The sequence below is a fragment of the Amphibalanus amphitrite genome, unplaced genomic scaffold (genome assembly GCF_019059575.1).
Source record: "Amphibalanus amphitrite isolate SeventyFive unplaced genomic scaffold, NRLGWU_Aamphi_draft 000679F_arrow, whole genome shotgun sequence".
Taxonomy (NCBI): domain Eukaryota; kingdom Metazoa; phylum Arthropoda; class Thecostraca; order Balanomorpha; family Balanidae; genus Amphibalanus; species Amphibalanus amphitrite.
In genome coordinates, this window is record NW_024882173.1 from 353,561 (window position 1) to 380,806 (window position 27,246).

Sequence of the window (27,246 nt, forward strand, 5' to 3'; positions counted from 1 at the left end):
CCGGCACGGGTGCCGTCCCACACACCGGCACACGAGCGAACCACGGCGAGACGGTCCCGTTACCGGCGGCACGTGTGCACAGTGCGGTCGGGCGACGTGACCAAACACTGAGCGTAACGCACCGTCAGCTGAGGGATCTGACCCCGCATTTCTGCAACGTCTTTTGAATGCTTGGAGCCTAGCTGCTTGATACCAATGCAATATTTTTAAGTCTTCATTTTAAGCCCTCAGAAGATTAACAAAATTCCCCACCCCAGAACTTTCAGATGTAGGTAATAGCAATTTATTGACATCATATTCATGACGCACCATTCTGCTATATCTCCGAAACTTGAAGAACTTGTAGCACATAAAGTTTCGAAAAGGCAAGACGTAACAAAGTAGGCAACTTTTTGCCCTTCAAATGGCTATGTCCATTTTTGTGATTTTTTTGCTTTTCAGCAAACTTTTTTTCAAAACTGATGCTTTTGCGGCCAAGTATCTAAAGTTGTTTTTTTTTTTCTCATCGAGAGCACAACCAAGCCAACATTTCGATCCCTCATGGAATCATCTCCCATCTCCGGCACACTAGCCCAGCGCTATATCTGTGTATTATGTATTGACGGTCAGTTGTGAGTCACAGCAGCCCGGCGATCCCGACAGCCGTCCGGTGCCGACACAGCGGCCGCTCTCTGCTGATCAGAGGCTGGACGGCAGGAGCCGACACCGCGGGCGCGGACACGAAAACGGTGGGTCAACACGGCCAGTGTGAACAAACCTCCCACCATGGTGGCAGCACATCGGGTGAATCAGAGATGGTCGACAAGATTGTCCGCTTTTGAATTGATGTTCAGATCTCACCCGCCGATACACGAGCTTAACCGCTGATTGCAATCACATTTGAAGGCGCCATACTGTCATACCAAATGCATATTTACTTAGCATTTGTCTGAACAGACACTGAAGGTCTGTTTGGCGGTTTTTTTATTATAAATGTCTATCATAAGATCTTAAAAGAATTTGGACCCGATATACTACCACCAGGTAATAGACAGGTGGTTGACACCTGGACTTGATTCGCCAGCCAATCGCGCACTGAATAAAATGGGGTTTAAATATCATTTCAGCATCCGCACGTCACACACGCTCTGAAATAGATGAACACACGCTAAAATACGGGTCGAGCCAATCGCATTGTCCGTGGCGCACCAGAGTAAAATAGGTGCGCGCATTTCATAACACAGTGTACCATAGTAACACAGTGGCAACAGCGGTCACAGTTGTAGCACTACTGCTTCAAAACTCGCCAGCTGGGTCTCTCGCAGTTGCCGGCGAGCGTCACACTATATAATCAGGTTGTACGACATAAATTTTGGGCTCGTTGCTTTCTACCTTTCTTCTAAAATACGAGCTTTGCGACATGATTCACACTCACTCACAAAATGGCAACAAACATCTGCATTTTCCGCAGAGCTACCATCTTCCAACTGGCAAACTATTTGTAGAACTACTAAACCTTGTCCTAAAAATAAACTGGGTAGTATTACCACACCCCATCGATGTCAAATAACAGCATCGGACAAAAACACACTGGAATATTGTCACTACAAACCACACTATCCCTGCCCTAAAGTCACGTTCACACGGCTGCTATCTACAGCCCGGCTCGGGGAGCTCGGTCCACACCGTGCCGACCACATCAGGTACCGCGCACGGACTAGATAGCGTTTGAAAGACGCCCGAGCACGCAGGCCGCAGACCAGGGCACAACACACAAAGAGCCACTCACGAGTACATTACACATGTCGTATGTCGTAATGTCGTAATGTACATTTACACACGGCAAACCACGAGTACCGAGCCTCTCTGCCCTGAATAGGCCACGATTGTCACTCATGTAGGCTTCCTCCTGCATGGTCATACGCTCTCAGTGAGCAAGGAGCTCAGATTCTCCCATTTTCCTCTTTTTCTCACACACATACACTGCACGCACTGTAGTTCTCCGTACTTGGTGTCAAGCAGGGTACCCAGGGGCGCATCACCTGCTGAATCGACAGTATCTTTGAGGTAATGCATGGTACTCCAAAGGTCCTCACTCACTCAGGCTATTCAATGAGGCAGCATATATGTCATGGGCAGCGATTGGGACAAAAAAGATCAAACACTTTTAGAAGACGCTGAAGGCACGGCATGATAGCTCATGGTCGAGTAAAATTGACTTGCTGATATCAGGGTGCGTCAAATCTAGTCAGCGTCGGCGCACCAATGGCTTCCTGCAGTGATCCGATTGAGCACTTCGAACAGGTGGCAAGATGTCCTGTCTCTGAGTCTAGCTTTCCGTGACGCTTTTCTCAGATCAACCGAGCTCCCCTCATCAACCGAGCTCTCCTTTAGTGGGTGGCTGCTTTTCATCAAAGCAGCATCATACCAGCTCACGTGCGGGCACTGATACCAGCCCAGCCAGCCTGAACGCTTCCCGGTCCGCAGCCGACGCCGACTGCAGAGCCACCTCGCCAACACACCGTCCCGACGCCTCGCCAACACACCATTCCGCCGCCTCGCCGGTCTCAGAGCAGTCGCGACGACACCATTCCGTCACAGAGGCACACCGCAGAGAGGTGTCGCTGCTACTCAACCCACCGGATGGCGCTGTCTCCTCGAGGTGTCCTAACTATGACACAGTCAGGGCCGACCGTGTCTGGAGACAGGCGGCGTCCCCCCTCTCGCATCGTCCTGAGAGGCCCCCTCTCTCACCTAACACTAGGCCAGTCGTCGCCTTCATCAGAGCGGCTGGTAGCCAGACACCGACTCGGTGATGGCCGCCGTGACTGAGGCGTCGTCAACTGCCGAGCGCCGGTAGACTGACTTGGTGCGCAGCATCAGCACGATGGGTATGGCCGTGGCCACCACCAGGCAGTAGTTGAGCCACACCGTCTGCTCGGCTGAGGAGGCGCGCACGGGGGAGGGCAGTTAGACAGCAGTTGGCGGAGAGACGGAGACGGGATACAAAACGTGGAGGTAAACGTAAATTAAGCGAGCCTTCAATAACAGGTACATGTATTTGAGAAGAGATACATGGAACAAGAATAGCAGCTCAGGCCTCATATGAATCACGTTAAAAAAAAAAAACGCGATTACATATTGAAAAAGTCAACACCAAAGTCAAAGCAAAAAAATGCTGTGAAATGAATGACTGATTTAGGTACCTATTACTGATATAATTATATTTCAAATGCTATCTAAGCGAGTAATACCAGGCACTCAATGAATTCGATACACCGGACAACAAATTACCAATTCTATCTGTACAAGTATTACCCCCCGCCCAATGACTCCGACTCACCAAGTCGTTTGTTGAGGAAGAACAGCAGGTAGAGCATGCCGACCAGGTTGAATGTGAAGCTCATGGTGGCTCCGACGACGTCCTCGGGGATGGGGTAGCTGACCTCAGAGGCGTATTCGAAGAGGAGCGGGGAGGCGGCGTACGTGCAGCAGATGGCCACCAGCACCGCGCAAAACAGGTGCACTGGCGGACGGAGGGCACACAGCGATCAGTCAGGGAGGGTGGGGGTCATGGGCACTGAGAGAGGGTGGGGGTGGACCGCTACTGGTGGGCGGGCGATACAGCGTTCAGTCAAGGAGGGTAGAGGTACAGGGTGTCCAGAAAAACGGATACTATTATTATTTGCTGTAATTCCGAAAATAAACGCCGCACATTTCAAACTGGCACATGCTTGTATTCGTAAAAATATGGCAAAACAGACAGCAGGTGCCACATGACATATAAACCCTTTGGTTAGTCGCGGCAGCTCCTCAAAGCAGATACTCAATGTGAGCGGCCTTCCGGCGGATCAGCTCCAGCACTAGCACGGTCTGCAGGTGACTGATGGTCATGTTGACCATCTCGGAGGGCAGACAGACAACTTCCCAACGACGCATTACAGTGCTCATGAGTTTTGCCAAATCTTGCACTATAAGCACGTGAAGTTGGAACAAAATCGGCACGTGCGTTAATGAATGCGACTTAATTTCCGTAGTATCTTTTTTTTCTGGACACCCGGAGGACCTGTCACGGCATTAGTGGACGGAAAGCGCAGGGAGCGCTCGGTCAGTCGGTCGAGGGGATAGGGGTCTATTCTGGTATTGGTAGACCAGCCGCCATAAATTTCAACAAAATGCGGTGGTCAAAAGCTAAGACTACTTCTATCTTAGAAATCTCAGAACAAGTCCGGCGAAATGGAAGAACACACATATCACCCAATATCCAAACCCAGCCTCTATAAACCCGACCTCAGCCCACGACAGAGGCCACGCCTTTCCACGGCGCCACTAACCGTTGGAGAAGGGTGCCCAGCCGGCCACGATCGCCAGTAACCAGCACCAGTGGGCCAGGCCGACCACCAGTAGGCCGATGATGGTGGCCTTGATGTGCCCGCGGAACATGTCCGTGAGGCGCGCCACCACCAGCGCGAACGCGCAGCAGCAGATGCCCGCCCACATACCCATCATGCTCGCCTCGTTCTGAAATACGGGGAGTGAGAGAATGGTGGTGAGCGTGGGGCGGCGGCGACGCGGGACTTGTCGACATAATGGCGATCGCACCGAGATATTGACATGAAAGTGCGGTATGACCGAGTCGCCAGAATACAGCACGTTAGTGAGACACCAGTACATTTCGGTAGACAGACAGATGGATACGATGCAGATGGCGGCACTGTCGACAAATCTGATCAGCTTCTACCGCAGACGCAAAAAGAGGCCAGAACGTGACACCAACACCGCTACCAGTGAGTTCGCAGTAGAAGCGATACCCGATAACATATATATGATCCTAAGATTTATCGATTTGATTTTCGTTCGTCATAAGCCAACTACATCCCTTCACAAGTACTTCAGTGTTCTGGCGTTTCCAAAGGTCGGGCGCACGATCGTACCTCAGTGACACCCAGAGGGCGCACGTTGATGTCCAGAATGCCGAACCAGGCGCCCATCACGCCCTGGGACAGGCTGTACGCCAGCACGATACAGATGAGGTCCGGGTGTCTGCCGAGGGACAAACACAGTCAGTGTCAGATCGGAGTCGCGACAAGCGGAGACAGGGCTAAAAAACAGGTGTGCACAAAACGGAGGTTCACTTCCGCAGTGGAAAACAACTTACGACTCACGACTGACATCCGAATTACAAGTACACATCTTGTTCCACTCATGGCATTGCAGAATTTTAGCTTTTATAGTTCCGTAACCTCCCTCAGAGCCCTCTTACCTAGCCCGTCCAGAAACCCCCCTAAATACCATAACCACTCTCTCCCTACTAAGATTCTGATTTGAAGCAATCTCGATCTTCCACTCTGTACCGACACGCAGTCCTTCAATACCGAGGAATGAATTATGAAGATACCCTTTCCAGTTACTCAGCTAAATGCCATCCCCAGTCCCAGTTCAAAGTTTGAACCCTACTCGGTCACTCGCTCTACAACACACATTCCAACAGGCGATTTCCGCCGAATACCCACCTGACGGCCATGCCCAGTCCCCTGTGAACCCCTGTTAAGTCTAAACCGAACTCGGTACCTCACTCTAGTCTATACCACACATTGGTTCAGCCGATACTTACCTAAATGCCATGCCAAATCCCTCACGGAAGTTTAAAGTTTGAGCCCCACTCGGTACCCCGCTCTAAACCACACCTTCACAAAGCCAGTCCCTGCCGAATACGCACCTGAAGGCCATGCCGAGTCCCTCTCGGAAGGTGACGGTGTTGGTGGAAGCAGAAATGGACGGCGGCAGCGGCGGGCGGGACGGAAAGTACGCCAAAGTCATGACGAACAACACCAGGCAGATACCGGCGTCTGAGGGCAGACGATGGGACTGGTTAGCAGGCAGAAAACATCTTGCGGTATGTCAAATACTTTGCATGGATAAAGAAACCTTAGACCACGCCGGTAGAGAAGGGCTATAAGAGAAGAAAATGGCTTAGACAATCATGACCGTCAACAACAGCATACGTCGATTTGATTTCTATAGGCTGGTTATAGGGCTTGAACATTGGAATAATGAAAGGGCAACAGTCGGTCAGAAAAAATAACACTTCCGTTAAGAAGCCTTGACCAAACTCTTCTAGTTCAAGGCCTGCAAACACCACAATCAGGCCTTTCATGCCACAATCTGTCCCATATCTCCAGCAGACACACATGGAACCGGGGCGAACATAGTGAGACAGCACGCAGGGGGATCTGGCGGTCAACAGACCATCCTCTGTGTATACCAGTGACACAGCGCCGCCCCTCGTTCACCCTGAGTGTCTAGCGTGTAAGTGGTATAATGGGAATATGAAGGTGCCCCGATCATACAGGCTGATATCACAGACCCGGACTGCGGCGATGGGACAGTCCCAAAGGTCTGTAAGAATAGGCCGACGTTTGTAAGAAGGATGGTCGAAATATGGTTGAAACAGGATGCACACACATTACACAATACAGCAAATAAGGACAGGAATCATGGGCTGAGTAACATGGACAGAATTGTTACAATTCCAAGTTAAAGAGTGTATAGATACACCAGGAGGATGTATTTTAGCAACCAGAAAACCAGACAAACCAGCTCACTCACCAGAAAACAACGCCCACTGTCAGAGACTAGAGCCACCCATCGCCAGCGGAGCAACGGCCGCAGTGCCGGCTCTACCCTTAACCTATATGACAAATGAATCCCGAGAAGATATGCTCGAGGACTACCCCAAAAATACCGCCCTTCAAGCCGACATGATGTCGGGTACAAAGTGAAATGGTTAAGTTGGTGCGTTGGGTCCAAATCTGTCACAGAGACCGGCAGATCAAACCGATCCCTTAATTTTGCAGACGCATGTATAAACGAGCCTCCTTACCCCGGTAGACAGCCAGGCAGACCGACTACCGATTTTCAGACAGCCGTTTATACATGAATCTGTGGATCCGAGTTTCTGGAACGGCCGGGCAGACCGATCCTTCCACTGCGATCCAGCGACACACCCGGCCGCGTCCAATGCTAGAGCCCAACTCCCCGCGCACCGCCGCGACCTAACTCGACTACAGCTCGAACCACGTGAGTCAACCGGCCAATCCCGAGGCACGCGTGCCCCTGAACGCAGGCTGTGCCGCAGAGCGGCGCGGCGGCTCTGCTCGGCGGCCGGCTGGCGAGCCCAGCGCCGGCACGGGGTACATGATGCACACAATACACATAATAAAAGAAAACACTTCTTAGGCTAAAGTAGCAAACCTTAACATCCTCCCCACCAAAATGTGGGAACAAAAAGTTAACACATTTTCGACACTAGTCACAACGCGCGCACAAATCACAAACAAAACACACATCACGGCACTGGCCGCACGCCAACTTGCGGCAGTCCTTTTGGGCCTGGTCAGGCCTTCCGCAGCCGGCCATGGGTCCTTGAGCCGGGGGGCCAGCGTCCTCGGCTACGTCCTCTTCTTTCTCCTCTTCCACAGACGTGGGAATGCTGTGAAAAGAGACGGTGCCTCCAGTGGGGCAGTCGTCCTCCAGCTCCGGCTCCACCTCCATCTTGCCTCGTCGTTCCTCCAGCGGCGCCGCAGACGTCGGCTCTTCGGAGGCGGCTGCCGACGGTCTCGCGTCGGAGCCGACAGGCATCGGCGAGGCCGCCGGGGTGCTACAGCACTCCATTGGCTCCGGTCCGTCTCGTCCACGGCAGATGATTGGACGAACTCCACAGGAACATGCGATGAGGGCTTGAGACCCTGACTCCGGGCGACAGCCCAGGAGTCGCGTTTGCCTGGCGACAGCCCGGCGCCGCCATCACCATTTTGTTTTGTGTCATCATTTGACCCCTTGACAGAGAGAGTCGTGTCTCCACCCTTAGTAGTCATCGTTTTATGCAGGTCGTCACCGCTCAGGTGAGGCTTTTTTGCATTGAACAGCTCTTGCTGCGGGGTTCCCGCCTTTGCGGAACCATGATCGGATGGTGGACGCTCATCCGACTGCATCGTCAAATTCATCTCATTGGAACAGCCCACAGGCTTGTCCCAGTGTGGCTCAGGCAGCATGCCATCCACATCCATGGCCTCATTTTGGCCGACCCTCACTTCATCCAGACTCCTCACCTGTCTCAGCTGACAGTGGGAAGACTGGTGACCGGTCGGTATCAGCGAAACGTCGCCGCGGTACCCGTGAATGGCGTAGCCAAAGACAGTCTCTATGGCTCTAAGCCCTTCTTCAAGTTCCACCTGTCCCCACAGCACGATTCGATAAAGATTGTCGAGGCCGATCAATACATGAACTTCGCCACCACCAAAGTCGTCGGCCAGATCCAGACCGGCAGGAACAGGGGGTGGCGAAGAGGTGGGAAGGGGCGAGCACAGCTGATCTGTGCTCCACATGTCAAGTTTCAGAGAATAGTCACCAAACAGGCTTCTGAGCTCCACCTGTACCTTGTCGTACGAGCGAGCCTCCTCAGCCTTCTCCTGAAATCCGAGGCAGGCAAAGGTAGCCGTGCCGGTGCTGGGAAGACCGAGTTCCTCTGCCAGCGAGCTCCTGATGTAGGAGGAGTCGGACCCTCCGTCTAGGAGGATACGGACCTTCCGGCTACCCTTGGGTCCCACAGCGTTTACGAGAGCCGTCTGGAAGAAATGTGCTTTCTCATTTGCCGTACTGGCACTGTACCGGTGGCGACTCTGCCCCGTGAGTTCACTTGGGCTGCCATCAGGGCGCGCCACTCTGTCAGTAGGATGTGCTGGAGAGAAAGGTACAGCCCCAGGCGACAGTTCCGACTGGTTGCTGGGTGAATTCGATGGCGAGGGACGATGATTGTGGAGCAGGGGGTGGTGCGGCCCGCCACACTCCGTGCACCAACTGCACTTGCAGTCCCGAACCTGATGTCCATACTTCAGACACCGAAAACACGCCCTCACTGCCTTCACAGTCTCCCAACGGGCTTCCAGATTGAAGGTTTGAAACTTGTCACACCTCTCTAGACCGTGCTGCGCCTGCTGACAAACAGGACACATCACGGTCCTTGGCCCGTGAGGGGGCCTCTGCTTCTCAGAGCCGGGCTCTCGCCGCGCAGTGAGAATGCTTGTAACAGACTGAGTGGAAGCGGACGGGGCCACGGGTCGTGTCTGCACCATTGACACCCCTTTTGCTGATTCTCGGAGCCGTATTTCACGGTTGAGGAAGTGTAGAAATTCCGTAAAGTCTCCACTCTCTCTCCTGACCCACTCTAGACGCCAATCCTCAGGGATCTTATCCTTAACGACTGGCAGCAACAGACTCGAAAAGCTTTCTGGGTGGACGCCAAGTGTACTGAGCGCTCGAGTACGCGCAGACAAGTGATCGATCAATGACCGCATGCCTTTAAGGTCGCCGTGTCGAACGGGTTGCAGGTTCAGGAGGTCACGCATCAGTGTCTCCCGCCGCACATCATCCCGTTCAAACCGCTCCTTGAGCGCGGCCACGGCCTGAAGGTAGCCGTCACTCGACACTGGAATGCCCTCAATGCAGCGCAAAGCATCACCTGCCAGGTGCGATTTCAGTACCACGAGTTTCTGGACAAGAGCGTATCCTGAGTTGTTGTGAACAGATATGGCAAACAAGTCCCAGAATTCAGACCACTGCATTACGTCACCATGAAAAATGGGAATTTTCACGGTGAGGGACGTTTTGAAGTCTGCGTTTCCCGCGAAGTTTGAAGCGTCAACCCTGACTGGCGCTTGTTCAGCTTTCTCAAGGCGAGAAAGGAGGCGCGAACCGAGAAACATCTCGTCCTCAAGAATCTGCAAGTGGTTGGTATCATCTGACTGATCCAGCTTATCCAGGTCACCCTGGACACCCTCCATCTCATGGCGCAGCTTCTCCAGGTGGTGAAGCTTGAGGGCAAGCTGGTCAGGATCCACCGTCGTACGATCTGCCTCTCGATACGATCGGAGGTCATTACAAAGCCGGGTCGCCTTTGAGCGGAGTCTGGTTCTGGTCGCCAACAAATCCTCCATGGTTCAAAGCTAGGCCAAATTGTATGCCAAGTATTTAAAGTGGACTGTATCAAACAACTTAGACTACAAACCAATCCAACCGACTGATAACAACACAGCCGACCGGACCGTGTCAAACAAAACTAGACCGGCAAACCAATTCAGCCGACTGATAACAACACAGCCGAATAAACCGTTTCAAAGAATCAGACCGAAACGTCGATCCAACCGACTGATAACAGCACAGCCGATCGAACCGACCATCCGGCCCCAGGAGGACTATGTTACAATTCCAAGTTAAAGAGTGTATAGATACACCAGGAGGATGTATTTTAGCAACCAGAAAACCAGACAAACCAGCTCACTCACCAGAAAACAACACCCACTGTCAGAGACTAGAGCCACCCATCGCCAGCGGAGCAACGGCCGCAGTGCCGGCTCTACCCTTAACCTATATGACAAATGAATCCCGAGAAGATATGCTCGAGGACTACCCCAAAAATACCGCCCTTCAAGCCGACATGATGTCGGGTACAAAGTGAAATGGTTAAGTTGGTGCGTTGGGTCCAAATCTGTCACAGAGACCGGCAGATCAAACCGATCCCTTAATTTTGCAGACGCATGTATAAACGAGCCTCCTTACCCCGGTAGACAGCCAGGCAGACCGACTACCGATTTTCAGACAGCCGTTTATACATGAATCTGTGGATCCGAGTTTCTGAAACGGCCGGGCAGACCGATCCTTCCACTGCGATCCAGCGACACACCCGGCCGCGTCCAATGCTAGAGCCCAACTCCCCGCGCACCGCCGCGACCTAACTCGACTACAGCTCGAACCACGTGAGTCAACCGGCCAATCTCGAGGCACGCGTGCCCCTGAACGCAGGCTGTGCCGCAGAGCGGCGCGGCGGCTCTGCTCGGCGGCCGGCTGGCGAGCCCAGCGCCGGCACGGGGTACATGATGCACACAATACACATAATAAAAGAAAACACTTCTTAGGCTAAAGTAGCAAACCTTAACAAGAATAGCTGAGAAAGGCGAGTTGAGTAACATGGACAGGATATAGAGCAGTAGGGTGACCGGTTTTGCAAGAAGTTTCGAAAAGTTTTGCTCCCCAGGTCTAATCTAACGTATTTGGGGGTGCTGATCACGAATCCGGCGGAAAAAATATAAAATTCGAATTTTTTTTGACCGCCCCGGCTCTTTGAATATTTCCGGTTTTCTCAATTTTTGCATGTTTTTGAATAATATGATGAATGTAATGAAAAAATATGAACAATGTATCGCTAAATGCATGTACCAGTCGATTCGGCATACAGCGACGTCGAAATCGGCACGCCGCCTGCTTCACCGGCCTCGCAGGAAAGCATAAGGCTCGGAAGGTTTGCGTTAGTTACCCGATTCTCTCCATAGATGGCGCTGGCGTAGCCACCCGCCGGCCGGTCGTTGCCGTGCCGTTCACAGCCCCGGCGGTCACTTGCGACCGTCGTGGTCGTTATGCTACGTCTATCAAAGCACGACAGAAATGTTCACTTTATTTTATGTTACTTCAGACATATTTTAGACCTAATGTTGAATTGGATAAATGACTATCGTGAATTGGCGAAATAGTGGAGTGCGCTCGGGAGCCATTTACAATAGCGAGGAACGTAGGTGGATTGATCTGAGTAACATATGACACTGCGTTCACTGTTGATATGAAGTTTATTCACACTATGTAGTCGGGTGACATGAGAACAAAGTGACTAACATACCTTGTGTACGACACATGGATGAAGCTAATGCTACTTTTTCATTTTGTTTCGGTAGGCCCGTTTGTTCAGAGTGTAGCCGTCCTGTCGGTCTGCGCCTGTTGCAGCTGTGACTGATTCGGTGGTCGGCTTTACAGCCCTTTCGGTGGATTGGGTATGGCAGGGGGCCCCCGTTTTAAGGGGAGTCTGTAGAAAGTCGCGCAACTCATCCTCGCTCATGTGTCGTACACAAGGGGGCTCAATGTCTCGGCCCTCGTCAACCGCTCGCTGCACGTTAACCAGTTCCATATAGTTGTTCGCTTGAACGTTAATTTCCGGCAGCCGGAAGTGCCGAATGGGCTGCTGCTGTGGCGGTGGGGGTGGCAGCTTTGGCGGCGGTGGGGGTGGCAGCTTTGGCGGCGGCGGGGGCGGCGCCGCCGGCGGCGGCGGCGGCGGCGGCGGTGGCGGTGGGTGGTGGTGGCGATGGCCGCCGCCTCTGTCGCCGCTGCTTCTGCTGTGGCGGGGGCGGGAACGGCGGCTGCTCCTGTCGTTGCATTTTTTGACGAATGCTCTGGATTATGCGGACTGCATCTGCCCTAATGCCATGCCCCCGCCACAGCAGAAGCAGAGGCGGCGGCCATCACCACCACCACCACCGCCACCGCCGCCGCCGCCGCCACAACAGCAGCAGCGGCGTCTGAAACGGCGGCGGCCATCACCACCACCACCACCGCCACCGCCGGCACCGCCGCCACGACCGCCGCCAAATCTGCCACCCCCACCGCCACAGCAGCAGCCCATTCGGCACTTCCGGCTGCCGGAAATTAACGTTCAAGCGAACAACTATATGGAACTGGTTAACGTGCAGCGAGCGGTTGACGAGGGCCGAGACATTGAGCCCCCTTGTGTACGACACATGAGCGAGGATGAGTTGCGCGACTTTCTACAGACGACGACGGCCGGTGGCGCGTCGGCCACCGGCATCCGCCCTGGAGGGGCGGTTGTCCCCCGTTTGGCTGGCTCGGGCGCTGTCCACGCACCGAGTCGGGGCGAGGCCCCACACCGTCCACCACTTGAAGGCGGGGGACTCCAGACGGCAGATGGAGAAGCCGTGACGTTCTGCCTGGACGTCGGCCCCGGCGGCCAGAGAGCGGCCCCTGCGCACATACGGAGGGGAGCGGCAGAGGCCACATTGGAACATCTGCCGCCCCGCGCCACCTGGATATGGTCGGACGGCTCGGCGGAGGGAGGCGTCTCCCAGGGCGGGGGCGGTGCCACCATCACCCTCCCGTCGGGAGAGACTCGGGAGGTCCGAGTCCCAGCGGGCCAGCTCTGCTCCAGTACGCGGGCAGAGCTGTGTGCCCTGAAGGCGGCCCTGAACGCCATCCGAGACGCCGACGCCGACATCGCAGACGACCCAATAGTCATCTGCACCGACTCCCAGGCCGCCCTGAGGATGCTGGAGAGCGGCGCCTCCTCCCAGACGACTCACCTAGGGATCTCCATCTGGGAGGACCTACTCGCTCTCTCCAGCCAAGGGTCACCGATCCGCCTCCAGTGGGTCCCGGCGCACTGCGGCCTGCGGGAAAATGAGAGGGCCGATGAGCTGGCCAAGGAGGCCTCCGGCCTACCCCAGGAGGCAGCAGCAACAGACGTGAGGACGCTAACGAAGGCCGTCGCACGCTGCGCCTCCCACCGCTGGCGGCAGGAATGGCCGTCCGGCTTCTTCAAAGACATCATGCGGGACCGTATGCCGGCTCCGCTCAACAACCTCGACCGGGATGCCGCCGTCAACGTCCACCAGCTGCGGGCCGGGCACTGGGGTCGCTCGGAGCAGTATCTGCACCGTATCGGGCGGCGCCCCATCCCGACCTGCCAGCAGTGCAACCTCAAGGCGTGCCCCGCAGCCCGCTGCATCGTGTGCAGAGAGGGCGCCGACACTCCGGAGCATGTGTTGCTCAGGTGCCCGTGCCTGGCCGGCGCCCGCCTGCGACTGACGGGCAACATCCACATCCGACCAGAGCAGCTGAAGGACGGCGAGCTGGTGGCGGCCTTGGCCGCCGGCTACCTCCGCCACAAGGAGCCCCTCACGGGGTTACAGGCCGGCCCCAGCCGGCCCTGAGGGGAACACCAACAACCAACAACAACTTTCTACAGACTCCCCTTAAAACGGGGGCCCCCTGCCATACCCAATCCACCGAAAGGGCTGTAAAGCTGACCACCGAATCAGTCACAGCTGTAACAGGCGCAGACCGACAGGACGGCTACGCTCTGAACAAACGGGCCTACCGAAACAAAATGAAAAAGTAGCATTAGCTTCATCCATGTGTCGCACACAAGGTATGTTAGTCACTTTGTTCTCATGTCACCCGACTACATGGTGTGAATAAACTTCATATCAACAGTGAACGCAGTGTCATATGTTACTCAGATCAATCCACCTACGTTCCTCGCTATTGTAAATGGCTCCCGAGCGCACTCCACTATTTCGCCAATTCACGATAGTCATTTATCCAATTCAACATTAGGTGTAAAATATGTCTGGAGTAACATAAAAATGAAGTGAACATTTCTGTCGTGCTTTGATAGACGTAGCATAACGACCACGACGGTCGCAAGTGACCGCCGGGGCTGTGAACGGCACGGCAACGACCGGCCGGCGGGTGGCTACGCCAGCGCCATCTATGGAGAGAATCGGGTAACTAACGCAAACCTTCCGAGCCTTATGCTTTCCTGCGAGGCCGGTGAGGCAGGCGGCGTGCCGATTTCGACGTCGCTGTATGCCGAATCGACTGGTACATGCATTTAGCGATACATTGTTCATATTTTTTCATTACATTCATCATATTATTCAAAAACATGCAAAAATTAAGAAAACCGGAAATATTCAAAGAGCCGGGGCGGTCAAAAAAAGTTCGAATTTTATATTTTTTCCGCCGGATTCGTGATCAGCACCCCCAAATACGTTAGATTAGACCTGGGGAGCAAAACTTTTCGAAACTTCTTGCAAAACCGGTCACCCTAATAGAGCAGATAGGGAGGGGAATCAAGTAACACTGACAGGAGACATCCCAGTGCCCCAAGGGATGACACATGGCAGTGGAAACCGCCCCCATCAGCCCTTGACCGCCCCGGGCGTGACCCCGTGATCGGAGGAGATTAAAGGTCACTGAGACGCCCCTACACGTCTGTGCCACGCCGAGCCAGACTGAACAACTGGGTCAGACAGATGCCAGCCACGCCTCAGACGCCGGCGCAGCGGCCAGTGGCGGCCGACACGACACGGTGACCGGCATAAACACATTTGAGGGGCGGCGCCACCGCGGGCCAGTCCGCTGCCACAGCTCAATGGGTATATGATGGTAGAAAGAATATGCGCTGGGCGGTTATATTGCTCAAAACGTGTTCCAAACTTTGTATGACGGCTCCCAAGTTCGCATAGCATCTTAACCAAATAAAATTGCATCTAGTTAGAACACACCGTTCAGATCTCCGAGACAAAAATATCAAGTCCAGCTGCAAAGAGCATTCGAGCTCCTGCTAGAACAGCAGTACCATTTGCCACAATTTCACCCGAACTACCCACCCCGGGCCCCCACAGGGCCTCCTCAGTCCCCCCCCCCCCCTCCAGGTCTGGGTGCACTCAAAGACACCGCCCCGTCGGACCCACGCCTGACACAGCATGTCTCCACGACGGTCACACGGCACAGATAAACCCAGCTCAGCAGCTGGTTACGAGGGGTCAAAGGCGGAGGGGTACGGACAGTGCTCGGGTGCGAGAGGTCAAATGAAGATGGGGGGTAAGATGTGCTGTCTTTGAAGACGAACATTAATAACATGACCAGAATTTGAATTAAATTAGATAAGGCGAACGCAGGCCTTTAAAAGCAATACCGTTGCACTCGCGATAGATTGGCAGCACCTCTTGAATCTTAACCGTCGTGCTCGACACAAAAGTTTATAACTCGAGTAGTGAGTACTGAGTGCGCTAAACCGCAGACCGTCCAGAGCAGCGAAAAACGAACTAGGCCTCCTCCGAGCTACGCGCCAGTGGTCGCCACACACCCTGTTTTGTGACGCACTATCAAAATATCCAGTGGGGTGTTAGCGGTTTTTGTCATCGGCGCTGGTCCCGTTTTTGCATTTCTAGAGTAAAAGTTGTCAAGGAGTTTCTAGGCGACATCTATACCGCGAAGTTATTGTATGGGCTGGTTTGACAAGCAAAGAACAGACGGACTGCAAACTGGCTTCCATGGCAACCAAGCCAGATCTGTGACTCGCGTGCCCCATAAGTCTCGTCTTTGACGCTGTGCAGTGACCTGTCTGTGTAAATAGGCGCTGCCTCGTGGCAGTGACCGTACCACGGTCACATCTGAGGCGGTCCGGCGGACAGCGGCGCCTGCGTACCGTCACACGCCCTCACTGCAGACCGTCCGGCCTGGCAACGGCGGCCGTTCACAGAAACAGAGCCTAGAGTTGGCCCGGAGGGCATTCAGGTCACAAGGCGCATTAGACAGCTGTACAGGCCGCAGGGCTAATAAAAATGACGCAATACCAACGCATTTTCTGCAACGTCTAGAAATACCAAGAGCTTCCTGTCATTGCCCGCTCGGACTTTAACTTTCCGCAATTGCTTTCTCCTCATACAACATTTCTGAAAAAATACCACCCCACTATCCCGTCCCGTGAGAGTGATGGACGTAGAGGCAGTGTGAGGGATGAGGCATGATGGAGGCGGCAGCGCCACCAGGCTCTTCCACTGACCGATGTACATGAGGTCCATGATGTCGGAGCGCAGCTCGGCCGGCGTCGGGTGCGTGCCGTTTGTGACGTTGGACGACACCACGCCGATCCAGCGGGCCGACTCGTCCAGCAGTGACTCGGCCGCGCCGGCCAGGTTGGCCGCCAGCGCGGTCGCCACGCCTGCCGCGGAAACGTGAGAGGTGATACGTGGGTAATGGGTGATGTCGAGAGAACGCTGAAAAATCTGACCGACAACGATAACTTGTGGAATTATGCGTTTAAATGTCTCCGAATAACATTCGAGCGCAATACATGACTCTAGTAATTTTACTTTGATGAGCGACAATACAATTATTACAACACCTACAGTCCTGAACACATGTTAAGTCCCATGGACTCAACACTAGATAGGAGTTACAAGCAGAAGCAAGATACTCGCATATGTGACGTAATAAGGTTCAACGTTCAGTCTCATCGTGAGTGACCAATGACCTGATTGGCTAGCGTGTTGCGTTTCCCGGCACACTTTGCCCGCCCCGTCTCCCGACCTGACTCGTGACTATCCTCCCCGATCCCTGACTCCACAATCACCAACCTGTGACGTTTCCCGTCGTGTTGCTGGGCGGGCCGGGCGGCGGGTTCTTGCTCGGCTGCGCCACGACCAGCGGGCCCAGCAAGAAGCTGCCGCTCATCCCCAGCTGGTTCAGCACGTTCGGTACTCCTGCGTGCCGGAACAAAAGGTGTTATCGATCACAGGACACAATTGGTAACCCAGCAGCAGCAAGCTGGTACCATCAAGACAGCGTACGATAAATACACATTACACACTTCAATCCACCAAATAAGGACTCCTAATAGCAGCGATTTTTACACCAAAGGAATGCATGGGCAAACCAACACCTAACACTGAACATCGTATTTGGCAGCATATTGACCTCAAATCCACCTACAAAGTATCTATGACCCTGAATCACGACCACAGACAAACTGAGCACCAGCGACTACCCCTCCCGACTCACAGGGCCGACCTGTCACTGGCTCCTCCGCAATGATAGACCACCCGTCCGCCGAGAGGAACCGTCCCTCTGCAGCAGGGACCACCTGTCCGCTAGAGAAGGACTACTCCTCCATAGTGCGGCAGACCCCTTTACAATGAGCGACCGTCCCTACCTGGTGCCCGACTCACCGGTGGCTGTGGTGCGCTGGTGAGGCGCGAACCACATGGCCGAGATATACGGCGGTGCCGCCATCGCCATAATGCCGGCCACGCCCGTCAGCACGGAGGCCACGAACGCGAAACTGCAACAGAGGGGGTCACCGTCAGCACGCACAGAGGCAATGAACGCGAAACTGCCCACAAAGGGAGGCGTTCGCCTTCAATGGTGAGCAGTTGGTGTTCATTGGGGGAGTCAGCACAGAGGCCACGAACGCGACACTGGCGGCAAAGGGATAGATGGCTGTCAATGGCGAGTCAAATGGAATCATTGGAGTCAGGATTCAACAGTGAACGGCCAGCCGTGGGTGGTCAGTGGGACTACGAACGCAAAACCACAACTGCCCGTTGTGGCTGCCAGCGAGTAATCGGAGGCTGTCAGCGCAGTCAACACTGAATGGTTGACGGTGAGTGGTCAGCGGTCATTGTTCAGTGGTCAGTGGTCAGCGGTTCACGTTCAGTGGCCATTATGTATCGGTGTTTCTTCATGAGCTCGCAAGCCATCGTGTGTGCGTGTGCTTTAATTTAGTTCCAGTCCAAGCCGCTACATGCGGTTATCAGTTATCACACTCGAGATCTGTGCTATCGGTGTAAGTTTTTAGGACAGCTGCATTGAATCTTAGCGCAGAAAAACGCGCTGATGAGACAGAAATAGCACAGCCGCAACGAACTAAGTCATCCGTAATCAGGACTCAAAGACAAAGGCTTCGTGCGTCGCAGGATATTACCCGATTAAAATACGACGCACTTGGGGTTCGGGTGACACATAGTTTGACAAATGCTTGTTTCAGCGCGAACAATTACGCGTTTGTGCTGACTTGTTGATGTTACTGTCCGACCTACCCACGGTACGGACTCCTGTCACTGCCTAGAGTAGTCACTAACCCCACCACCGTCACACAGCTGGTAACGTGATCGGTCCGCCAGCACACGACCCCAGCCACACCGCGCCGAGGTGGCACGGACCGGCCGCAACGGTAGCCTTCCGTGACTAACACGGCCGCGAACCGTTCGCCATTATACAATCGGCACAACACACACGGAGGGCATCGAGCGGGCGGGTGGCGACAGGGGACGATTGTGTAACAGATCTGTACCATGGTATATGATTCCGAAGGGGTTAGACGCCAGCTGGAAAACAAGACCAGCAGTGCTGACAATGAGATAGGTAACAGACAGATACTTCTTCGATATAATTAGAAATTGGCTAATTGAACAAAGCCAACCGGGGTCTGTGCCCACTGACCAGGCAACGTATTTCATGGTGCTAGCTGGATGCATACGAAGGACCACAAAATAAGCTAGTTCGAAGAAGGAGAGCATATGTAGTACCTCCGGGGGTAACCCTATTTGCGACACGACACCTGCATCAATATCAACACAAATACGAATTCCAGACAGAGTATGTATGTGATAGCAGGAGGCGTAACCCTATCTGCGGTACGTCATCTCCCGTATCACATGTAGTCAGACGGACTACTGGCCTACCGCCTGACACTTAGAGATACTGTAATCACATAAACATTGCGGATACAATCAGCAAAGATATCGGAACAACAACAAAGCACTCCGCGGGTAAATGGTATGAGGAAATGGTCCAGCCCACAGACTATCTCAGTTTCCGCCAAACAGAAGATAGCACCTCGCTGACTCTTTTTTCGGGCCAAAGCCGGCGATAACCAGTATCAGCAAGAGAACGTTAGTTAGACACCCTTGTTACGTCAGCCCTCACTCCTTTTCAGCCGATGGACGATGGACCTAATGACCGCTCCGTCAGTCATGTTCAGCTCGGTGCCAGCCATCAACTATCACGTGATGCCGTGTTAATGTGGAGCAGCCACACCACATTGCAGCAGCAAACTAACAGCACCAATTCCTCTGATAGCTTAGACTCAGAGCAGTTAGGTATGACTCGACCACTGACCCGGCGACACTCACGCCCCAGAGCGGGGTTAGGCCACCCGTCTGCCCGGTACTCACATGTTGAAGAAGGGCTGCTGTAGAGTGATACAGCGCAGGGCGGTGCCCACTGCCAGACACGCGGCCATCAGAACCACGGCCGGACGGACTCCTGCGGTGCAGGGAGACACGGACGTGGAGTCACGGCTGGTGTCCAGGGCACGATATCACGGCAGGAGTCACGTGGGTCGCGAGCAGTCATAGCTATCCATTCATCCATTCGAACCAAATTTATGAAAGTAAAAATGTAATGACATCACTGTTATCGAAGTCACCTGAATTACACACAATCACCGCCCTACTGAACGCCAAGCCCCAGCGGCCCTACTATCAACGCTGTCTGCGACTCGTCCTACCCTGGGGGATGTCAGTGTCAGCAAATCAGTGAACCGTGATCCACGCTGGACCCTTTCTGTTTAGCCGACAGTCCATGGGCTAATGGACCTTCGACCGGGGACCAGGAACCACGATCCAGCTGATATTGCTCTGCTTCACTTGTTAGACCGTGGCACCGGACCGTGGCAGCTCAGAGCAAGAACGAGTTTTTGTCGCGATGGCAATGTGTTTTGCTTGAGAGGGTCCGGCTCTTTGCCGAGTGGCCGCCCGTAGGTTTTTAATGAATTGATTGCAGGGAACTGACCTTTTTTGTCGAGTAGCCAGCAATAGGGCGCCATGAAGACAATGAAGGCGATAAGAGCCACGTTGGTGAGACTGGAGATGGTGAGCTCTCCCCAGCCGGGGAACGCCACCAGTGCTGCTTCCGTGATCGGTCCCCATGTGTTCCAGATGGCGCACTGTGGGCACACGACAGGGGCATTGCGGTCATAATCTCGGTAAAACGTTAGCAGGTACAGGCACACACTGCGGGCACACCGCGAGCATACGACATCTGTCAGGGGCAGCGTGATAGCACAGTGTGTGGAAATCGAAGCAGCCAAGCCCTCAAACTTCGAGGCGATTAAAACATTCATCAAAATGCACAGAGTTAAAACTTATCACGCAGAATGGGATAAGCTGTTTGAGGTACGGCAGCAACATTTTTAATTTTTATCGCCTCCCGTTAAAATTCCACATAGACCAAGCCGATGATCTTTGTATCTTTGTATGTATATCAGACAGTCGTGTTAGTTCATCGTTGACATAAGACAGCAGTCGAGATGGCCCAGGCCGTGACTTAAAATCTTAAATGCCGGCCTGCGTCAAACGCCTTACAACAGGGAGTGTCTGGTGCGCCTGTCAAGGGTACAAGCGCCCGCCTGAGAGATGCGCGTGGGGTAGTGATCCGAGGTTTGTCCCAACTCCAACGTTTTGTTTAATGTGGTCCCGGTGTTAACTTAAAAGACTGAGTGCGGCCTACAATAACTGGAATAAGTAGATCAGTTCAGCGTTAAACATTTATTATTGTTAAAAGTCACGCCTTAAAAAACACACACAAAAACAGAAAACGTTTGCCCTCGGCCTGCCACATGTTCTCACGTTTCATAAGCAGCTGTCATAAACAGATGATGAAACTACCACAAAATAATCACAAGTTCACCATGCCATCATTTCGTTCCATGTCACCACTGAATAATACTTTTTGTCCATAAAATACCCTGACGATAACGGCTAGCCTGGCTAAAGGCGTAGCCGGTAGCTAGGCTAGCCACCCTACGGCTAGCTCGGAGACTAAGCGCGCAGTGTAGAATATACTAGTATCTAAGTAAAAATTACAGTAAGTCTAACCTGCGGATCTCAGGGCGTGGAACATACAAATCCCCGTCTGATCTCGCCCGAACGACCTCTTCATTGAGCCGTAATCACGTGACATAAGCGTGACCTCCATACCCAGGGCGCTCGACAGGGCACCAGCCGTGGGCTGCCGAGGGGGCTGGCCCATGAACCACGTGCACATTAGCACGCGGGTTCGGTGTGATCGGGGCGTGCCGGCCGACCCCTACAGCGGTCAGGACTGCCGGCTGTGATCCGTCACTGACAGTCGGCAGGATCGCAGTGTTGGAAAACATGACTTGAGCTATCACTAGCATTGTCAAGATGTGCAGCTGACTTAGCGCACTATCGTGGTAGATATTATTTGTGATTTAAGGGGTCTGAGCTGCTGGCTGTTACCGGCCGCTGACACAAAATAACAACCAGTCCTATGCCCACAGATCAGTGTCGGGTCAGAATTTCCCTGTTATGGGTCTGAGCTGCAGGGTGTCATCAGTCACCGGCAGAAAATGACCGTCAGCCTTTTAGACCAGCATCGGGTCAGAGTCCCTGGTCTGGGTCAGAGATGGGCCTGGTCTTCGTGAAAGAGGCCAGGGGCACCCGAGGGACATAAATCTCTGGCTAGAGATGCAATGTTTCGTTAGTGTGTCTCTTCAGCCAACATGCAGGCGGCTGATCGCCACCCAGAATTTCATACATCATTCCAGTAACAGTAAAATAATCCTTTTCAGACAAGCTAGACATATGCCTGCATGTGTCCCGGGTTGGAAAACTTCCACTGCCACTCTGGTAGCGTAGACGCGAGACTATCTTTTGTAAGGTTTGCACCTCTAGAAGTGGCCTCCAGGCGTACCCACACGGCGCCAGGACCAGCTATAGTCTAAACAAGCGGCACGCGCCACATGACTTGACCGTGGCATCCCATCGAGCGATTACGGGCCGCAGAGGGCACACAGGCCACATGGCCGGCGGGCCGCTCGGTCTAGCGACCTCCAAGATCTGCGACCTTTTGATCCGTGCATACATTCTTGAGACAACCAGTGCAGCGGTTAGTCTTGTCCAGTGAGCTCTGTCTATAAGGTCTTGTCATGGTCTTGCAATTCACCGATTCCAGCACCTTTTATCAGGTGGGGTAACTGATATGATATATGATCTCAATAAAACTACACTAACACCGCTGAACATAGATAATTTATAAACTAAATGATTGCGACATGAGAGTGATAACAAACAAAACCGCTATTGGATGACTTTCTGCAGAATCCGTCAGATGAGCTGCAGTTTGCTCAGCTAAATTCAACGTAGCCACGTAAAACGGTAACTTCGCATCCGGCATCCCATAGCCACGTAAAACCGTAACTTCGCATCCTCCATCCGATTAACAAAGCCCACAGCGACAAAAAGTGTTGGCAGCTGCGGTGCGAGGATCTTTGTGGCTGAGGCAGCGCTGCGTTCTACCAAAGTGGATCGACACGGTGCGTCAGTTATGTGTCGTTTGTCAACTTTGATTATTCGATCCAGGTATCCTAAGCCAAAACACAGCATCGCCAAAACGCAGATGCCACAAAATCTCGCCACTTACTCCGCACGAGATGCTTCACAAAAAAAAACAGGTGACACTGCTAAGTCATTCGTTACTCGCAGGGCCAAAGCGAGACTCAACCACCCTGGCATGCTGGCTGTTCCTGGCTATAGCCTCGCAGTCGGCCGACAGAAACGGCTACATCGGTCGGCTACAAACGGTCCGTCACCGCGGCTGACCGGCCAGCTGTGCAGCGGACAGCCCAGGACACATCCGCTGGAGGCATTTCAGAAAACTAGACTACGCTGTACCGGACGTGACGCACTCGTCGCGCGTGATTCCGGTACACCAACCGACCATCTTCTGCTGGACGATTCTGCGCCGGCTGTCCAGTGTCACTGTGCAATGCTCATATCGATAACGCTAACCGGGATTCGTACCCGGTGGCGGCAACGGTTAGGGAAAAACAACGACTGATGATGAAAACGATAACTTATCGATATGTAGATAGCGATGGATCACTCACAATCTGAGTTTAACTAGGATTGTGCAAACAAGGAAGAAAAACATACGTACTGGAAATATTCTGAAACTCGTGAAACTAGCCGAAAGACTTTCAAAAGTGGCGACTTGGACTGGTCGGACAAGTAGCCCCTTTCATCATCACCGACCAACCCCGACTGAATCAGCTGATAGACCCGACAAATTGGCCACAAAGGTCAGTCCCCAGCTGGAGGGGAGCTCCCCTCCTTCCATCCCTCCTCTTTCCCTCCCCAGTCCATCCTCCCTCACTCCTGCGCCAGACCGGGTCAGGTTTCGTATATCGGATATCCAGGGAGCGCGCGGCGCCGGCCGCCGGGGTCAGATACCCTGCCGTACCGGGTGAACCAACGAGGCGACCCGGCGCGGCGGGCGACTGGGAAGTTGGGCAATCCATGGCCGTGGGGTCCGTTAGTTCTATCAGTTTCAAACGAAGGTCTGCGTAAAACATATAGGTAGCAAACAACAAAACTCAATAAGTTCAAGTATCAACAATAAGTCAAGTTCAAGTCTAAACAAACCGACTCTGAGCTTGACGGAAAGTTACCAATGGGGTAGTCTTGGTAGGTCATGATTCATGGGAAATAATTCATGGCATAATCTACGAATTCCAGATCTCGCTAGCGCCGGATCAAAACCTGATTATTCTACCAGAATTCGGAAATAACCGGCTACATCCAGACTGAACCGCGGATATACCCAGATGCCAACGATAAACAGAGGGAGGTTGTGGCAAGTCCATACATTCCAACACACCCACACGTAAGACCTGACCAACATGGAATACAGGCCCAGGCCTAGATTTCGTCGAGTTTGAGGTGAACTAGTGACTAAGCAAAAGATATAGCGTAAAGTGCATTGCTATTTACATAAAATGATGAAGGGCATTGTTAACGTCCTTAAATCATACCAACTACGACAACGTATTACGTAACATAAAACGTAGGTACTCTCGAGGGTTTCAGTATAATTACTCAACGGTGTCTGGATATTATCAGTATATTAGGTGCATTTGAAACCGACGAATTCGGAATTGGTGACATAGCAAAACTACATTTATTCAGTAATTTAATTTAGTAGTGTTATTTAGTCAGCAAGGCGGACGAAGATGAAATGCAACATAGTATTGCAGCTCCAGGCATACGTCGATCACGCTCTGAGCATTCCCTCCTGATATTTCAAAATCGACAGTACAGAAAGCTGCAGATTACGAAGCCGAAACTTCCTATGACATGTTCGATTTGCATAATTGAACGTTGATAAAAGTAAGTTACAGGAATTCACAGCTCATAATGCGAGAGAAAATTAAAAAGGAGTGCAGACAACAACGGCGCATAGCGGAGCGAAAGTCACACCTCGGTCTACATCCCCTCCCTTTCTTCCACACACACATACCTGCATGAATCCGAGCGCCGAGTAGACGGCCAGGATGTACCAGCGTCGCTTGTAGGTCTTGACGACGGGCGGGGCGGCGCCGGCGGGCGCCAGCAGGGGCCTGCGATCGCTGTCGGCGGACTCCATGTCGGCGTTCACCACCATCACTGCCGGTCAGCGGCGGAGCACTGTCAGCGGGCGGAGCGGGCCGGGTACGGGCGCGGCAGAACACGTCGAGGGCGACCGACGCGACTGGCTCTGACGCTCCCGGTACGGAGCGCCGCCGAAGACTGGACCCGCTGGCCGACGGCGGGTCGGGCTGCTCTGGCCGGACCGACCACGTGTGGACCCGTCACCCCGGATGAGGGGGGGGCGACTATGGTGACGGGGGGGGGGGAGCGGCGCCACACCCCGAACACGTCATCCGCGCCGGGACAGCGCGTGACTATGACCAATAAACAATGCAAGTCTTTCAGTAGGTACTCCCGAAAGCCTTTGTTCCCAAGGCAACAAAAGGAACAACGCGCGTGTCACCAATGACCGATGAGATGCCTATCATTGTGCTGACAAATAACCAACCGGAGATTTCCATAACTCATAAGGATTGATTATTCATATTTATACATTAAATAATTTCACAATCTTAGCTAGGTATCAAGCATGTAAAACATTTCTGTCCTTGAACAAAATCTAATAAATTTACAAGTTCCTAGGTGCGAGGTATGCTCAGAAAAAAAAACAATTTCTAGTTACTAACAATGGCACTAACATGAAACATCAGATACCTTCTTTACCAGACTAAGCTAAGTTGGTCATTGGAGTTAGATGACACCCAGCCTTTGGATCCCGCTCAGTGCTCACATCGAGTAAAAGGCATATCGGAAAGGCTTAGTGGGGAAAGGCTTCACCCGCCCTAGTGAGGGGGGGGGGGCGAAACAGTAGTACTTGGTAGCGGAGGGGAGCGGCGTGCCGTGAAAAAGGGCTAAGGTGGCAGTGCGCTCCAGGTATTTACCACCCTGACTCCAGAGCGACTTGGCGTCACGCTTATTCAGCTTACTGGTGACCTCCTGCGATTCGTTTTGTCACGAACGACTCAAATTGCACGCCCAGGAGTCCATGAAAAGGTTGGTGAGAGGTCACCGTCCGTATCTCCACAACAACGGCGGTAGTGCAGCGAAGGGAGGCCGAGGAGACGAGGCCTTGTAGAGGCCTCGTTTCTGAGGCCAGCGACCATGCGAATCGCGCGGGTCGCGCGTACCTGCACTACCCCTTATCATTCATGTCTTTTTCTGGAGAATGGACTCTAGATCGCGTTACCGAACTCGAAAAATGCTGAATCGTGGTCTGGAAAAGATGCGACAAGGTGCACTTATCAATTTTGACGAATGACCAGCAAATCACTGCAAATATGTAAATGCCTTCAAAGCCTTGGCAATGGTGGCAGCTGTCTGCTTGTGGAAGCTTAGCTGTCCATCAATGTTTAAGCTAAGGTCTCATTCTTCCTTGCAGGTGACAGCAGTCCCTCCCTCCTCAGGTGGTACATGCAAACTGAAACTGGGTTATGAAAGCCTAGATGCCTTGTTGTCACTTCAGAAGGAAGCAGTCATGCTCAGGATCAGCAGAACAGATCATCTTTGTTGTCCTGTGGGCTAGATTTATCAGCAGGCATTTTTCAATACAGCTTGGATATCTGTAAGCATAATCACTGTGTTGGCAGCCTGAGCAGACAAGTCACAAACACAGCACAAGTGCAGGGCAGAGCACAGTATCCTGTGTCCTGTGATATCAATATGCCCTGTGCAACCAAAGAACATAGGTAGCTACTGACAGGCATCACATTTATCACTGGATGACTGCCCTCTACTGGAAATCAAGCAGGAATATCTGGATCCAGTGCAGGTGTCAGCCTGACACATCATAGTTTAGATTGCCTAGGGGACACCTGTCTGAAAGGTTTTGCAATGCGTTGTGCAATCATGGATTATATTTTATTGACATTTTGACATGGTATTCTGATAATGAGGTGTGCTTGAGATTACTAACTAGCATGTTTTTCACCAATCCTTTTAAGGCCAAGGCTACGAATTGGAATTTGGAATGCAAGGCCATGAAAACTGAACTACCACTCACTTCTTTTAACATCTATCCACATTTTATGTTGTTACAAAACCCCCCAAAACTATTTCCAACAGCAGCATGCACATGCAAGCAGAGATACCATTCCAACCCATAAGAATTGCACAGTCCTCTGTCAATTTCGATGTTGCTCAGCATGCTGATCCTGATGCAGACCTAACGTTTCAATTGTAAGAAGCAACCAACTTATATAGCCTTGCAACCAACTAACCTCTCTCTCTGTCTCCAGAGTCAGAGAAATCCATGACTGTTAGCAACTACAACTTTGCTCTTATGCTTTTAAGACTAAGTTTAAAATTTGTGGCACCACTCCGACTTCCTTGTTCCTTCCGAATATAATACAACGCGACTGTCGTTTGTCGCAAG

The 27,246-nt window shown here is 52.8% G+C and overlaps 1 protein-coding gene across 1 annotated transcript; it reads right to left on the bottom strand.

The window, feature by feature from the left end:
• Window positions 1-575: 575 nt before the first annotated feature.
• LOC122364480 (solute carrier family 49 member 4 homolog) lies at window positions 576-27,246 on the bottom strand. The gene is made up of 12 exons (XM_043334875.1): window positions 27,092-27,246; window positions 24,766-24,911; window positions 20,239-20,392; window positions 19,620-19,710; window positions 17,613-17,725; window positions 17,022-17,147; window positions 16,448-16,606; window positions 5,699-5,828; window positions 4,914-5,022; window positions 4,314-4,500; window positions 3,323-3,505; window positions 576-2,921 (listed from the first exon to the last, which is right to left on the bottom strand). The coding sequence occupies exons 1-12, from the start codon at window positions 27,123-27,125 to the stop codon at window positions 2,761-2,763; spliced, it is 1,593 nt and encodes a 530-aa protein (XP_043190810.1). The 5' UTR covers window positions 27,126-27,246; the 3' UTR covers window positions 576-2,760.

Excerpts from the sequence above, each read along its gene's own strand:
- LOC122364480 (XM_043334875.1), bottom strand. The coding sequence starts at position 27,125 with ATGGATTTCTCTGACTCTGGAGACAGAGAGAGAG. Across the intron at positions 5,023-5,698 it reads GGACTCGGCATGGCCTTCAG|ACACCCGGACCTCATCTGTA; the intron begins GTGCGTATTCGG and ends GTCCCTCGGCAG. Across the intron at positions 2,922-3,322 it reads CTTCCTCAACAAACGACTTG|CCGAGCAGACGGTGTGGCTC; the intron begins GTGAGTCGGAGT and ends GCGCCTCCTCAG.